Genomic DNA, 15388 nt, shown 5'->3' on the forward strand with positions numbered 1-15388 from the left:
ATAAAGTCTTAAACAAGATGTCTAGTTTTTTTATTTGGGGGTTTTTTATTACTTAAATGCCCAAAGTTAATTGAGGTATGGCATGTTTATGTAGCTCTGACTTGTAGGGATTTCTCTTTTTTATATAAAACACCAGCAAAAGTGTGAAAGTTAGGTTTCTGAAAACCTTCAGGACAGCTGCAAAGGACATGATGTGTTATGCACAAATTCATATTTCATATTAATGCCTGTGAAAGGTGGGATAGAAAATAAAAAAACATTAAAAAGGTGCTTTAATATTATCTAATTCTATGAAGGAAATAATGAACTCTGTGAGAGAAACAATAATGCATTTTATAAGAGTTAACCCCTAATGCAGCAGAGCACTTCTTTTTTTCCCAACTGCTTTCCTTACCTTTCTTAGATAATATTTGAATATAATATTAGAATATACCTTTTTTAGTAATATTTGATTGACTAAAAAAATCAAATTCTTCAGAAAGATAAATCAGCTGATTTTTCGGAAGTCCTGAATTGGTGGTCTTTTGGGGTTTTTTTATAATAAGGTATTAAATTATTGGTGCAAGAGTTAGAAATTAGCTGTTCTTCCTAAGTATGTATGCAAATACCATGATACATAGTCATTACACAGGAGTAATGGAGCATTTTACAGTAATTCCTTGTTACTCTGTTTGACCAAAAAAAAATTAAGATAAAGGAATATTCAAGAACTGCCTTTCTCTTGTAATTTTTTAAAGTGGTATGCATGCATGATTTTAGCTAAACTCAGTTGTACTCAAAAGATTAAAAACACCTTATCAAGTTGTATAATTAACTTACAGGAATGAAATATCTGGATCATTTTTCATGCAGTATTGGCGGCATTTAACAAGAATTATGGCTGCAATAGGTTTTGTGCTTACAGGACAAAAATTTCCTACATTTACAATTTAGAATTGTAAGCACTTTTGCAACTCTTTGGTTCCAGTTAACTGCCTTTTGAGTTCAGGGGAACCAGCTCAAATAGTTAAAGTTATTTTGTGTTCAACAACATTGTGCAGAGAGGTGTAAAGTTCAGACAGTCATTCCAGTAACAGTTCCCACAAGGTTCGAAAAAGTGCTAAGTCTTCTACCACAGTATTTGTAACAGTGTCATTGTCTTACTTTCAGTACTATAATCAGCAATAATTGATTATCTTGGATTCATCCAATGGGTGTATTCTATAAAGATATTTTATATTTTGACCCAGGTAATTTTCACCTAATTTTGGAGTACTTAGGTGCGTCCTTAGCCTAAGTTCCCTGTGAGAAAAAAAAAAGGGCACTTTAACTGGAAGAATCAGTCTTACTGATGCTTAGCCTAAAATTGATTTCACAATTTATTGAAAATTGACTTAATTTATGTCTACTTAAGCATTAAGTCCTGTTACTGACAAATTTAGTTGGAGAAAATTATATTGAGATCCATTACACAGGATCAACCTTTCCGGAAATACATTTTGGATTGTTCCTAAAGAAGGGACAGAAATGTTGCTTAATGTACAAATACATTTAGACAGATCCTAATAGGATTTCATGCAGGGATTTATGTTTTAGGGGAAGTCTATGAAACTTCTTCATTTTATTTTTTTCCCTTTGTTTTCACTTCTAAGTTCTGTTCACTTCTGAATTCCAAATAGTGAACTGGTGACCAGTTAACATGATGTATGATGTTTTCCCCACCAGTTGATTTTACCCTTGCATTCACATTACATTTATTATTACAGAAATAGTCACTTGTTTAATCTCTGCTGCTTAATCAGGACTGCTGTAATATGGAAATTCTAGTAATTCTAATTTCATAACTTTTCCATTTTGTAGGAAAGAGGTGGGATTCCTAATATTCTTAGAATTGAGACCACCTAAAAAGTAAAATGTTATCGATGTTACTTATATGAAATAATGCGTTAGTTCCTCTTTGTCTGGGAACTTTGTTGTAGTTATTGCTCACATTGCTGTCCTTTATTCCAGTCATCTGCTGCTTGGTAGCATTTTTTATTGGCCTGATCTTTGTGCAGCGCTCTGGAAATTATTTTGTGACGATGTTTGATGACTACTCAGCTACTCTGCCCCTGCTTATCGTGGTCATTTTGGAGAATGTTGCAGTCATACGAATTTATGGAATAGACAAGTAAGTGAAGGAAATGTATCTCCCTGTCCTTATCAACACTATTCATTACAATAATTATTACTGTTTTAATTATACTGTATGAAGCATGTTCAATATACACAGAAATACAAGTAAGTAGAAAGCGTGTCAATCTGGTCAAGAATCTAGTCTGTTACTAGGAGCAGGATTGGAGCAAGATACACTACATCAGGACAGTGTACTGAAACCCAGAGAATGAGTATAACAGGTCCAAAAAGAGGAGAATACTGTAAAAGAAACAAAATTAGAGAATTAGAAAGGAGAATGGATATGAAAGTATAGGGAATTTGTAGCAACAAAGACATAAAGATTTCAAGAATAACCACGGTCTAATCAGCAGATGAGTATGAGTATTTCAATGCAGTGTTCTAGGCAGGCTGAGAAAGGAACAAAGCAAACTCTAATGGCAGTAAAAGAAAAAATTTCTATTTATGAACTAAATTTAGTTTGGGGTGTTGTAGCAATTGTTCTTTGCATCAGTTGTGAGAGGAGATGATAGCAAAACAGGGTCAAAGCTTATTTGGAAGCAGCACAGTTGACAATGACGTAAAGTGACGTATTGGCGATGGGTGAAGAGGAGTGGCTATAAGTCCCTCTTGCTTTCTTCCTTTTTTTTTTTTTTTTTTTTTTTTTTTTTTTTGTTTAATTCATTTTATAACCAAAATCAGCAGAATGTTTCAGTAAACGAGATCAGTATGTGCCACACTTAAGGAGTAGAAGAGTTTGGATCAAAAATAACTCGTGCCCTCTGCAGGTCAAACAGAGCCTGCTGTACTAACATGCTGAAGTAGTTAAAGCATCTGTGATTCCTTTGCATGGAGAAAAAGTGTGACATAGAATGGGTGGGGTTTCAATTGACTTTTCACTTGTTTGATCTGAGTAATCAGCCAATCCTTTGTCACAATGAAACAAAACTATAAGAAGAAAATTTAGTTTTATAGTTTCCAGACACTGTTTTTGGTCTGTGCAGGTAGTGCTTGGCCTACTTGCTCATTAAGGGAGAATTCCAACTTGGACCACATATATAATCTTACAATTGATCACTTAGATATAAAAACACCATGTAGATTATTTTACACATGCAACCAAAAGATAAAACAGATGACCTGGTTATAAGGTTGGTGATGTCTGAGCTCCACTGTGAATGGAGGTAGACATGCCAAACGTTAGCAGCTTCCTGTGAGGAAGTTGATGTTTAGGCATAGCTGAAATATTGTAATCCTTTACTTACGATTCACAGTGCAGGCCATTCATGTTTTCAGAAGGGATTCTGACAGGATACAGTGAAAAGTTAACAGCTAAAGTTCTCATTCGTAATGACCACCCAAGTACTCCCTCTGGAGTACTCCTGATATTTCTTCTGATGTATGTTTCTCCAGAATATCCTTCAGGAACCTAGCAATTCAGTTTGCAAAAACTGTCAGGATCAACAGCCTCAGATTGCCATTGGCTGTGATAGTACCAAGGGTTCCTTGTAGATGAAATTCCATATAAATGTCTTATTAGATAAAAAGTCTTTGATAAGATAGTAGTAAACCAAAGCATAGCATCCAAAGGGATAAAAAAAAGGTAACGTGGGAATCTCTGTAGCCAAGAAGGAAAATCTCCTCCTCTGGGATCAGTGCTATAAGGCGCTTGAGCCTAAAGGAGACTTTTAGAAGAGGATTAGTAGGATGGAGACAATAGAAGACTTTGAAGTAAAGATAAGATTCGTGTTCAACTGGAAGAACTGGAGATCTCAGAAAGAAAACGCTATCTATAGAGGGCACAATCCATTTGTAAATCCAGCTTCTTTTTTAATGATGTGTTTTATTTCACTGTCAACAAACAATAGAATGCCTCAAGCGGTGCAGTTATTTTTTTTTTCTGAGAGTTTACATGGCAGAAGCTTCGCATGTGTAACTGCTTTGAAAACGTACTTACTGCTCTAAGAGCTTTTTTGAGATGCACATTTCAAAAGGGAGTGGGACCACAAGGGAGTTAAAACAATCATTGCTTGTGCACACTCCAAAAGAATTATTTCTGAAAGCATTCTGTGTTTCTACTGGCTCTGGAACTTCATCATGAGAACAAAAATAGGAGTTTTGTTCATGTCATAACTTAAAATTTTGAGGAACAAGGAGGCAGTTTTATAGCTTGGCGAAGTTTTATTTCAGCAGCTTATATGATGCAAACCATAGCTTATGCATAAAGTTGGTTTTTTAGACTGCAGCACATGTGTGGGTTCAAAATTAGTATTGCACAATCTGTAAGATGTGCTGGTAAACAACCCAGCAGTCAATACAAGAAAATGTAAGAAGGAATATAAATGAAAAGTGAGTTTAAATATCTTCAGCACAGTCCAGCAAGCAGCTTACTAAGTCACTGCACTGTGCAGCGATTCCTTTTGTTCATCTGGTCTGAGCTAGTAGTATGAACTCTATTTTTCAGCCCATCAGTAGCTTAAAGTACAGCTATTTCTATATATGCATTTTTCCAGTGTGTTGATTCCCTCAAGTTAGGTGCTGTCGCCTATAGCGCTGAAAATCTCAGTGTGTGCATTAACAATAACCTTTTAATCCCTTCACAGATTTATGGAGGACCTGAAGGATATGCTGGGTTTTTCTCCAAGCCAGTATTACTACTACATGTGGAAGTATGTTTCACCATTTGTATTGACATGTTTGCTGGTAGCTAGCATTGTCCAAATGGGATTAAGTCCTCCTGGTTACAATGCTTGGATTGAAGATACGGTATGTATATAGTATGTATGTGTATATGTAGGGTTTGTATGTATATATAATACCATCATCATCATAGTGATCATATCTGAAGCATTTGAGACGTACATGAACAGACAAAAAAATCGCAATTAGAAATTAAAATCAGTATAAATAATGACATGGTTGCTTTTATCTCAGGTTGCTTTGACGTAAAACCAACAATTTTTTAATTTTAGAGTAGTTCTGCTTTAAAATATAATTGATTGACACAAACCTTTATGCCTTGGGTGACTTTTAGTTTGTTGATGTATGATGAAGAAACTCTTAATGTTGGGAGAGGTTGTTTATGTTCATGAAGTCTTATTTTACTGAAGAAAACAGGTGATAACCGCGTAAGTCATTTCAGATATCACATCAGACTTTTCATGTGGAATTAAATATTGAAATTTAGCTATGTCATAATTTTTTTCACTTTTGGAACACATATCCCAGTGTAGGTAGCAGCTGTATTAAAACCTGTCTCTGGTAAGAACTTGTCAGGCTGAGCGGCAAGGCAGTTCTGAGCATTGGCTTCAAAGAGATTCAGTCAAGGTAAATTGGAAGAGTTCTGCTAATTGTAGGCTCATCAGCCCTCAGCTGTTTCTATGGGCTTTTTATGCAAAATGGAGAGAGAGAAAATGTCAGAGAAATTAATCTCGGGAAACTTGTCCAAATTCGCCAGGGGTGATGTCACAACAAAGACAGGTAAAGGGTAAATACAGGTGGTTGGCTTTCCTATAGGTAGACAGTATGCCTGCCTCTATCCAGACAACTACATGATTCTCAGAAAAATGCTCTTGTTACATATGATTCTTGCCCTCAAAAATTAGAAGGAGAAATACCTTAGAATACCAAACATGCCATTCCTTTCCACATACAAAATTAGGTGAGCGGAGCCTGTTGGCCAGTGATGCATGGATGCCGTAGAGGTGTGGGGTGTAGTCAGTGCCCCAGTAAATGCATTATAGTTTACATGAAGTTTATGCAAAGTGCAATAACTGAGATGGTCCCTGTCTAGACCACCTGTTAGCCTACAGAACAAGGGCTAATTTTCCAGGCATAGTTACAGATACCATTGCACACTTGTCTGTTCTGGACATCCTTGGATCTATGGTCATCCATGGATCAGGGCACAACTACAGAGAAATGTAACAAAGCCTAAAGTGAAAATCTTGATTTGTGTGCTGCTAAAATGCTCTGAACATCTCAGAAACTGTTCAGTGGTGTTTTAGTCCTGCTCACTGGCAGAAAGATAGCAATCCTACATCTCCATGACTTCAAATTTGAGATCTGTAGTGGTGCCCACAGTGTGGGTGCAGGGTGACAAAAAGGTGAGTATATGCTTGAAAACCACAGACCTCAGTGAAGACTGCAGGTTTTTCTAATTTTTCTGGTAAAGATGTATTAATAGTTTTTCTGTTGTGTTTCTCAGGCAATGGAAGAGTTCCACAGCTATCCAACATGGGCAATGATCGTCTGTATATCTTTGATGGTGTTGGCCCTACTGCCAGTCCCAATAGTCTTCATGGTGCGCCGTTGCAACCTTATCGATGACAGTTCTGGTAGTTTGGCATCTGTATCCTACAAAAGAGGTCGGATAATAAAGGAACCTGTTAATCTGGAGGGAGATAATACAAGTCTGATTCACGGGAAGAGTCCAAGTGAAGTGCCGTCTCCAAATTTTGGCAAAAACATATATCGAAAACAGACTGGATCACCGACTCTGGACACTGCTCCAAATGGACGTTATGGTATTGGGTACCTGATGGCAGATATGCCTGACATGCCAGAGTCTGATTTGTAACTACAGGGAAAAAAAGTGCTGTTTGTTTCTCTCACTGATCACAGCCCTGCTATGAGAAGTGCTCAGCTTCACTTACTAGGGTGCGATCTCAGGTGCTTCATAGTGACAGTCTTTAAAAAGTTACGACTGTACGTACTGGTTGAGAAAACTCCCTTTGGATTAATTCTCTGAGTTTTTATTTGCACTGAAGGAAATGCATTCGAATTCAATGGCAGTCTACATCTGCCAGCACAGCCAAGAATTTGATTTTTTAATTAATTTCTCAATTCAAAGCTTTCTATTTCTGGAGCACAGGTCTCACTCAAAGGATAAAATATTTCTGAGGTTATATCACTGAAAATCCTTTTTTTTCTGCTGAATTTCAGGTTGACTCCCAAGTCTTAGTGGTGAGCTCAGTAGTAGTTCACTAAACCCATGTTTATGTAAACACCTGTATTATACCTTATGTAGATATGCTGTACTTATTTTATTAGCACTGATAATTACTTAGGCTATTAGCTGAGTAAAAAACAAACCTGCAAACTATTTTCTTATGTAATAGCTGTATAGAGCAATAGTATTAGAAAATCAAGGAGTAGACTTATAGGAAGGCGATCAAAGATGCCCTGTTCACTGGGGACTGCATAAACTGTGGCTGTACATTTTGTGTAAAATACTTGCTTTTTCAGTGTGAAAACAATGTTAGAGTGAGTCACTCCAAGAATCTTAAGGATTGTGCAGATTCTGCATTTTTTTCTATGCTGTGTGCCTAAAAAAGACCTTGATATTTATTGTGGTTACAAGATTACATATATATTATATTTATATAATATACTTGTAATGTAAATATGTATATTATTCTGTATGTAATAGTTTCAAAAGCTGAAGCAAGATGGCTTTTTTAATTAGTCTCCTTCAGTTTTGCTTCTGTTTTATGCAGATAATTTTTTTCAGTCAGTAACTGTTAAGAACTGTATGGCATTACATTTTAACCTACAAATAAAGAGATTGGTAAGGTATTTCTCTGTGATATCCTAATACACTTATTATAACACAGCCTGCTTTTTCCTCATCTGGACTATCTGAAAGAATGACATTTACCAGATGAATACAGATGCTAAAAGAACTTGAAAACAAAAAATCAGTCATCTTAATAAACTATTAGACAGGGCCATTTACTGTGAATACAGGGGCTGATGTAGCACTGTAAACTGGCAGGATACTCTGGAAGCTGGTATGTGATTACTCCTTACCTTAAAATGTTTTAAAATTAGGCATAAATTCTGACTTTGCTACCCCTAATAAGCAAGGAGCAGAACCCACTTGCATTGTCCCAGCATCAAAGAACCAGATTAATTCATCAATGCAGGTCTCTGAAGCTCAAGAGTCTGTGTCAAGAGTACAGTTTTGAGCATGTCAGTGTGGAAAAGCTATGTCAGATAAATGGAAAGGCGCAAAATTTTAAACCAAAGCACTTAAGCAACTTGATAAAATTCCTTATGGATAACTCTTTTGTCACAGGAGAATAATCCCAGATAATTTCTACTTCTGAGAGCTTTTGAAATAACTTCCATGGTCTGAAAGTTGAACTAGTAGCATTAGTTGGCAAAAAGCTATATTTAATTAAAAGCTTATTTTACATGTGTTAGAAATTGTACATATAAAAAAGCATGTAAAGCAGTCCTCTACAGTGCACATATTCAAACATATGGGGTAGAGCTGGCATAATTTAAGCAGGTTTTTCTTTGATGTATTGGTGATATTAGCATGTATGTAATGGATCACCATTAGAGACAGAGCAAGCATGTACAAAATATTGCTGCTGTGGCAGAGCAGCAGCAAACTTCCACCATCATCCCACATCAGGCTTCTAAAATGACTGTTCGGGGTAGTTGCCGTGCATCCCTCTGTGCCCAGTCTACAGAGTTCTGTTCTTATGGGTGAGTTTCCTGTACTTGCAGGCGCTTTCCTTGCATAGACCCTAGTTTTCAACGTGAAGTTATGGTCAAATGTTTGCTTCTACAGAAGAGCTCTTAAAATGAATGTGAGCAAGATCTTACTATTACAGTGCAATAGCTATTTCTGTTTAATGTATCACAAAGGGGACTAATGCCACTTTAGCAGAGTGCTGAAGATTATTCTGCTGGGAAATACATGTCTGCCCTTTTGCTCTTTACTTGAACACTTTTAATTGAGTATTAAGGTTTTGCACTCATTTAAACCACTAGTTCTTAATCGGTTGCTTCCTATTAGCTCCAGTTAGCACATCTCACCTCGGCTTCATGAAATGTTTCAGGCTTGAGAAAGCCCAGAAAGTATGTCCTGTCTACTGTCAGATGTTCAGTTCATAATTTGATAATAACTGTGATCGAACACCCTCAAGTGCAGAAGTTCTTTAGCCTGGTTTAGTACGATGGTCTTAAAAAGGCAGTCTGTCCAGCCTAAAGAAGTAGGACTGGTCAAAAAAAATAGCTAGATGTGAAGATTTAAAAAACCTAGAAGTAATTACTATAAAGTGCTACATCCAGGTTCTTACATACTACTGATAGAACTACTGAAGCAAAGTAGGAGTTTGTATGTACATTTGCTGTTAAAGCCAAGGGAATTTACACTGCTTTGGTACTTCAACTTTGGGAGCAAAGCAGTAAAAGAAGGCAGAAGAGAGAAGTTTCATATTTGTCTACTTAAAAGCCAGAATGTCTGCATGTCATGTCAGTCATAGCTACAATTAATTTGGGGGGGGTGAGTGGGATGGTTTAAGGAAAAGATCATTGCAAAAGTCAGTCATGCTTAAAATTAAAGAAAATCCTAATTGAGTCTTACACAATTGGAAATGGCCTAAGAACAAAATCATCCATGTGGAAAGTGAAAATAGATTTCCAATATAATTGGATCCTGCATCTTGGAGCCTGAAAGTCTTAGGATTTCTTTTCGGTTTTTTCTATTGAAATTCAGCAAAATGAAGTGGCTCTACTTATTTGAGACTTGCATGCATGTGAATTTGCTACCCAATAGCAATATTAAGGACAGTATAACCAGCTGCCACGTGACATAGTTCTAGCGGTGATATATGAGTATGAAATTATTTCAGAAGGCCTAAGGTTCCTCTTATCAATATTCTTTGTGGGATCTGATTTTGCTACAGAAATTTAAGAGAATCAGTCACCATCAGTATGGCACAAATGAAGGCCATGTCATTACCTCTGTACTCTTAGTGGAGGTTCTCAAATTCTGTGAAGTGCGGGATAGACATGCAGTCTTGATGCCTGTTTTTAGTATTTTTTGATGGATCAAAATTTTATTGATACCTTACAGAGTATCAAGCAGTGAAGAAAAAGAAAATGGGGGGAAAAAAAGAAAAAGATGTAAGAATGAAAAAAGGGAGGGAAAAATTGAACAGTTGTAACCCTATTCTCAGGAAGCAACAGATATGGGTTAGTTGATCCTTATGCTGCCATAAGGGGAACAGTGGTCTTGTCATACTAAGGAGGAATCAGTAATGATTGTGGTAGCAATAGCAGAGGGGAAAAAAAGGATGTATTTGCAAAAGATTTTAGATACTCTGAAAATACTTGCCTGTATTAACCACCATGAAAGACTCAAATTGCACTGTTCAGCTGAGATGCAGAGTATTCAAAAAAAGCTTTCTACTCCTACCACATCTTTGAGAAATTAGAAAAAATATGGTTACATGAATTTTAAAAAGGTGCAGGAAATGTAATATAAACTTCTAAATGTCTAGTTAGATTCCGTGGTTTGAGGAAAAAGGTGGAAGTCAAAATATAGGTTGTAGTTTACGTTCTTTGCCACTGGATGGTGCTCATATATCATGTCTCTTGGTGAAATGGAATGCTCAGGAGTTTTGAGACGGGCAGAATAATGTATTTTTATTCTCTATCAAGACAAGACTTATGGATGATCACGGTATTGCTAAAGCTTAGAACTTCATTAATCTGTTCCTTCAGCAGCTTTCATACATATTTAGGTATTTATTTTCAAAACCCCCAAATTTTTAATGCTGTCAGAAGCAAAAACAAGCTGTCAGTATCCCATTGCCAAGTAGTACACTTCTGGGTCTTGAGAGCAGGCAGAAGGTTCTTGAATCAGTATTTTGAAATCAGTATTGTCTAACATGCTTTTTTTATTTTTTAAATATCCTATTACTTGCTATTTTTATTTCTTAAGTTAGCAAAGTAATTAGCTGACAAATTAGTGGAGTAAGAGAATCCTTGACTCAAATATTACTACTAACACTAATATTTATATAAAAACTTCAGTGCTTCTCACTGCCATCATCAGTAAATTCTTAAAGTTGCCAGGTGGTAGATGAAAGGTGTTGGGGGTGTAGCAAGGAACAATGAGAAGGGGCAGCAGCTGAAGGACTAACTCTAGCCTGTGACATTGCTTCTGAGGAAAGCAGCTACTGAGATATCTGGTACTGTTTTAAAAGTAGTACAGTACTGTTTTAAAAGTAGTACAGTAAACATGACTTGGGTATCTGTTTAACCCATTTGGTAGGGATGGTGTAAAGTATTTCTCTGGTGTAAAGTATTAGCTCCGACAGAACCACCATGTCTTCCAGTTATACTGTATTCATCATTACTGACTACTAAATAAATGAAAAATACTAACCAAGACACTCTTGTCTGAAATCAGCATCAATACATGTTATTGGTGATTTTTTTTCCCAACAAAATACACAGAATGGCAGTGGGAACTCCCATGGCATAGTCTTTAAATTAGGGTGTTCAGACAAAGAATATATTCAGTGAAAAAACAGATGTAGACGTTCTCTTTTTATTCAGTCCCATGTCATTTTCTGGTTTTTGATGCCCTCTGTATCTTTCATGTCCAACCCAAACTCAATAGGTGGAAAAAGAATGTGTTTCCCAACACTAGAAGTTCAAAGATGTGAGATACTTTCTTAACTGAAAGAAGCTGAACTGATAAATGAAAAGAAGAATGGTGTGAAAAGGCAAAGGAAATTTCCTTCAAGGCAAGTCTAGTAGATTTTCAGATTTTTGATTCATGCAAAAAGGAAACACATGCAAAGAAAGAGTCAGGTTTGCAATCCGGCAAATAAAGAATTAAGAAACATGTCAAAAGACTGATGAAAGGGGGTGGAACTGAAATGGAACACATTAGAAGAAGAAGGAAAAAGATACTGAGGAAGTAAGACTCACTCAGTGAATGACAAAGTGTAAATTGAATAGGTAGTAGGTGATCAGAAAGATAAAGGGGTATGGGGGAGGAAGAAAAAGGGCTTCAGGAGGAAAACAGATTTTGATGGCTGGGTAAAGTACGGTGTAATCAAGCTTTCGGAAGAAATAGTCTGCAGTAAGATATAGCTGTTAAACAGAGGTATGAATCAAAGGTGGTTGAAGTTTTGTTAGCATAGGGGGAGAAGGAGAGAGGCGGAATGAATCAGGACAGGAGAACACTGGGCTGGGAAGAAAGCCTTGAGCTGTGCCAGAATTAATTTTCCTTCAAGTACTCAAGTGCCTCTGACATATTGAAGAGCTTGATTATTTTTCATAGTGAATTTTGAGGTGTTCTGGGGAAAGATGTTAAGGAAATGCAGCCTTCCAAAATTATTTCATTTTAGCTGTCTGATCTGAAGACAAAATATCAGGGTAAAAAGCAGTGAAATTTTTTCATGTATTTAAGGTTTAAGGAGAATAATAATTACTTAAAAGCACAGAAAACTCAATGTATGAGAATACGAGGTGAAGAAAAATGAGTTTGTGAAGAAAAGCTCTGAATTGGAGACCACTGTGTTACTGTGATTTAACATTTTAGTAAATCTCTTGGGCATTTGCCTACTATCAAGGATATGAATAGTTCCAACAATTATTCACAGATTTGAAATTAGCCAAAATCTCAAAGCACCTAAACGATATGCATTTTACTGCCTGCTCCCTGGAATGGAAACCAGATACCCAGCCTCCCATATGCAATGCATCTGGACAGTGAAGTGTTCCAAAATTATATGCCTATAAATGGGCAACATTTGGTGTGAGACTTGTGACAGAACCCCTTGTTACCAAAAAAAGAAGGAACTGAGGCACTCTGGAGAAACTGCCAAATAGGCAGGTGAGACATCAGTGTCTATGGGTCTCTACAGAAATTAAATTTTCAGCTCTGTTCAAGTATAAAATACTTTGAATAAAACTGTGTTTTATTACATGCATATTGTATTCAATAAAGCTATCATGAATGTTCTGCACTCCCATAGGCAGCAAAAAAGACAAATTGCTTACCTGACACAAAAAAAATAGTGTCTTTCAAAACTATTGCAAACATTATATGTACACATTCTGTAGCTATATGTATATGTATATGTATAGCAAAAATTCACCTTACTTTCTGAGAGAAGAGCAAAAAGGGGGTGGAACAGTTGGCACCTAAGTATCTGTCTTAACTCCTCAAGAAGGTTGATTTTCAAATAAAGTGTAATATTGCTCCATAAAGAATCTTTAAAGCAGCAAACGGCTAAAAGTAAGGTCACTAGATAGAGAAAGAGGTTTTGAATTAGGTAAATAAGAGGGTTCTTTAGACACATTTTGAAATTTCATAAGAGACACTAAAAGTTTCTCCAGACTTCTGGTCCTTTAAGGTCAGCTTAAAAAGGCCTCCATAGACCCCAAAGATGTCACAATGCAAGGTCAGCTTCTCATACATCTTAATTCACACATTGTTATAAGCTTCTTTTTGATTTTGATTCCTCTCTGCTGCCCCAGGATTTCTCAGATGGTTCCCATTTTCACCACAAGCTGCACAAACAGCTGTGCTGGCACAATGGATGTGGTGGTGTGGAGACAGCAAGGAAGGGCTGAGAGTAGAAATTGCTTAAACCTGCACTGCCACCAATGAAAGAAACATGGAATTTTGCTTTCAGCTTTGGAAATATTCTGTACTCTCTATGAAAACTCTCTATGTTATGAACAAATAAAAAACTGCAAAAGTATCCAGTCTCTTAAGAGTTTTACATAATTTACAGTTGTCAGGTAGCTGAAAATTAGACAACACATGGAGTACAGATATATGGCCATATAGCCATATAAAAAGCACTGGTGTCACTTAATCATGACTTTATAACAATCATTAAAAACGAATAGAACAAACTGAATCAGAATTCTTAAGCTTCTTTACACAGCCTTTTTCTTCTGTTTTCAGGGATGACATTTTTTATCCTTCTATATATATCTTTTACCCTTTACAGAATCAGCAATTTTCAGGACTCAACAGTTCGTTGAAGTATCTGGAGTTTGCAGAAGCAGCCTAACAGTGTTTGTCACACACACAAAAGAAATCACTGCTGTATTATCTACATTTGTTTTCTTAATTGCCTTTTCAGTTTGAATGCAGAGAAGCTGGGCCTGTACTGCTGTGCTGGACAGAAAATGCTTGTGCCAGTAGTGCACAGCTCAAAAGGAGTCTGGTCTAGATCACAATCTGACTGTGAACACATCCTGCATCTCTGTACTGTCTGTGTAAAGGACACAGGGATCTAACTCTCATTCTCTGCAAAACTTCAAACCATTCTTTGCTGAAGCACCTATTGTGGGATGTGCTGAACAAGCAGCTGAACAAATCTAGCAGTTTGGTGAAGGGGAAGTGGAGGAAGAGATTTTTTTAATCTTCCTACTCTCGCTCCTGCCCACTTTCATATTCATCAGACCTTCACAGACAGATCTATTTCATTAGCCCAGCAAAGTGCTTCACCTGTTATTCCAATTATTTTTTTCTTAAGTTGTGAATCAAACTGATTCATCACAGGACTAAATGAGTGCAAGCATAGATGCAGGAGGGAGGAGGTGCTATACAGTCAGGAAAGGAATAGACTGTTGGAGTGGGATAGGGAAGGGATATCTCTAGTTTATTAGTAATGAAATTATTATATCTGCTCAGTCATGTAGCATTAAACCAAGAGAGAGATGGATGTATGACTGGATAATCTAAATTTTGATCTAGAAGGAGCAGTTCTTAAATCCCCTATATCAGTAAAAAGCCTATCTTATGTATATATGAACTTTCACAATATGTATTGAATTCATAAAGCACATTCTTATTAAAGCACATTAATAATCTCTGGAAAAAGTTGTGAGGGAAATGTTAGTGCCTAATCCTTTCTTCAAAGTGAATGTAATAATTTGCCTCCCTTTTAGTTTTTAACTCTGCTTGCTTGCTGCTGCTGAACTGACTCAGGAAGTCTTGAAGTGTGATTGAGTATGCTATTGACCTATATCATCACAGTCATAATATTGAATAGCTAATTTTATTTAACAGCATATCGTTACTTAGCCATTTCTTTAAAGACTGCAAATGTGTCCAATGTCAGGTCTGAGATTTGACTCCTAGCACATTTACAGACATATTTAAAGTTTTGAGTGCAGCCCAGGCAAAAAACTTCAGAAATTCAGCATGTGGTGTAACAGAGTTTAAGGCTGTGCCTAGAAATGAGGAAAATTTGGTTTTGCTTCAGTCAAGGTACTAACAGACAGTAGTATAGAAAACATACTTGGTAGGGGATACCTATTGTTCCCTCAAGACAGTTTTACTGAGAAAGGACAAATGAATACTCATCTCTAGTGAGACCTAGATATAATTCTTTATGCAAATAGAACAAGAGCTGAGTCTCAGAGATCTTGAATTGTCTTACAATTGCCCTTTTGGGCAGAAGCAACTTGTGGGGTA

General features: G+C 36.6%; 1 protein-coding gene across 3 annotated transcripts in view; it reads left to right on the forward strand.

The window, feature by feature from the left end:
* The window catches only part of SLC6A15 (solute carrier family 6 member 15), a 37623-nt gene extending 29913 nt beyond the window's left edge, over positions 1 to 7710 (forward strand). For 2 of the 3 annotated variants that reach the window (XM_032106635.1, XM_032106636.1), the window contains exons 10-12: positions 1990 to 2149; positions 4737 to 4899; positions 6341 to 6776. In XM_032106635.1, the coding sequence (XP_031962526.1) occupies positions 1990 to 2149; positions 4737 to 4899; positions 6341 to 6712 (695 nt within the window). In that variant the 3' untranslated portion in view covers positions 6713 to 6776. Of the gene's footprint in view, positions 1 to 1989; positions 2150 to 4736; positions 4900 to 6340 lie in introns of all 3 variants that reach the window. The other variant, XM_032106634.1, reaches the window with a different exon arrangement.
* Positions 7711 to 15388: the final 7678 nt, after the last annotated feature.

This window comes from Corvus moneduloides, chromosome 4 (assembly GCF_009650955.1).
Source record: "Corvus moneduloides isolate bCorMon1 chromosome 4, bCorMon1.pri, whole genome shotgun sequence".
NCBI lineage: Eukaryota > Metazoa > Chordata > Aves > Passeriformes > Corvidae > Corvus > Corvus moneduloides.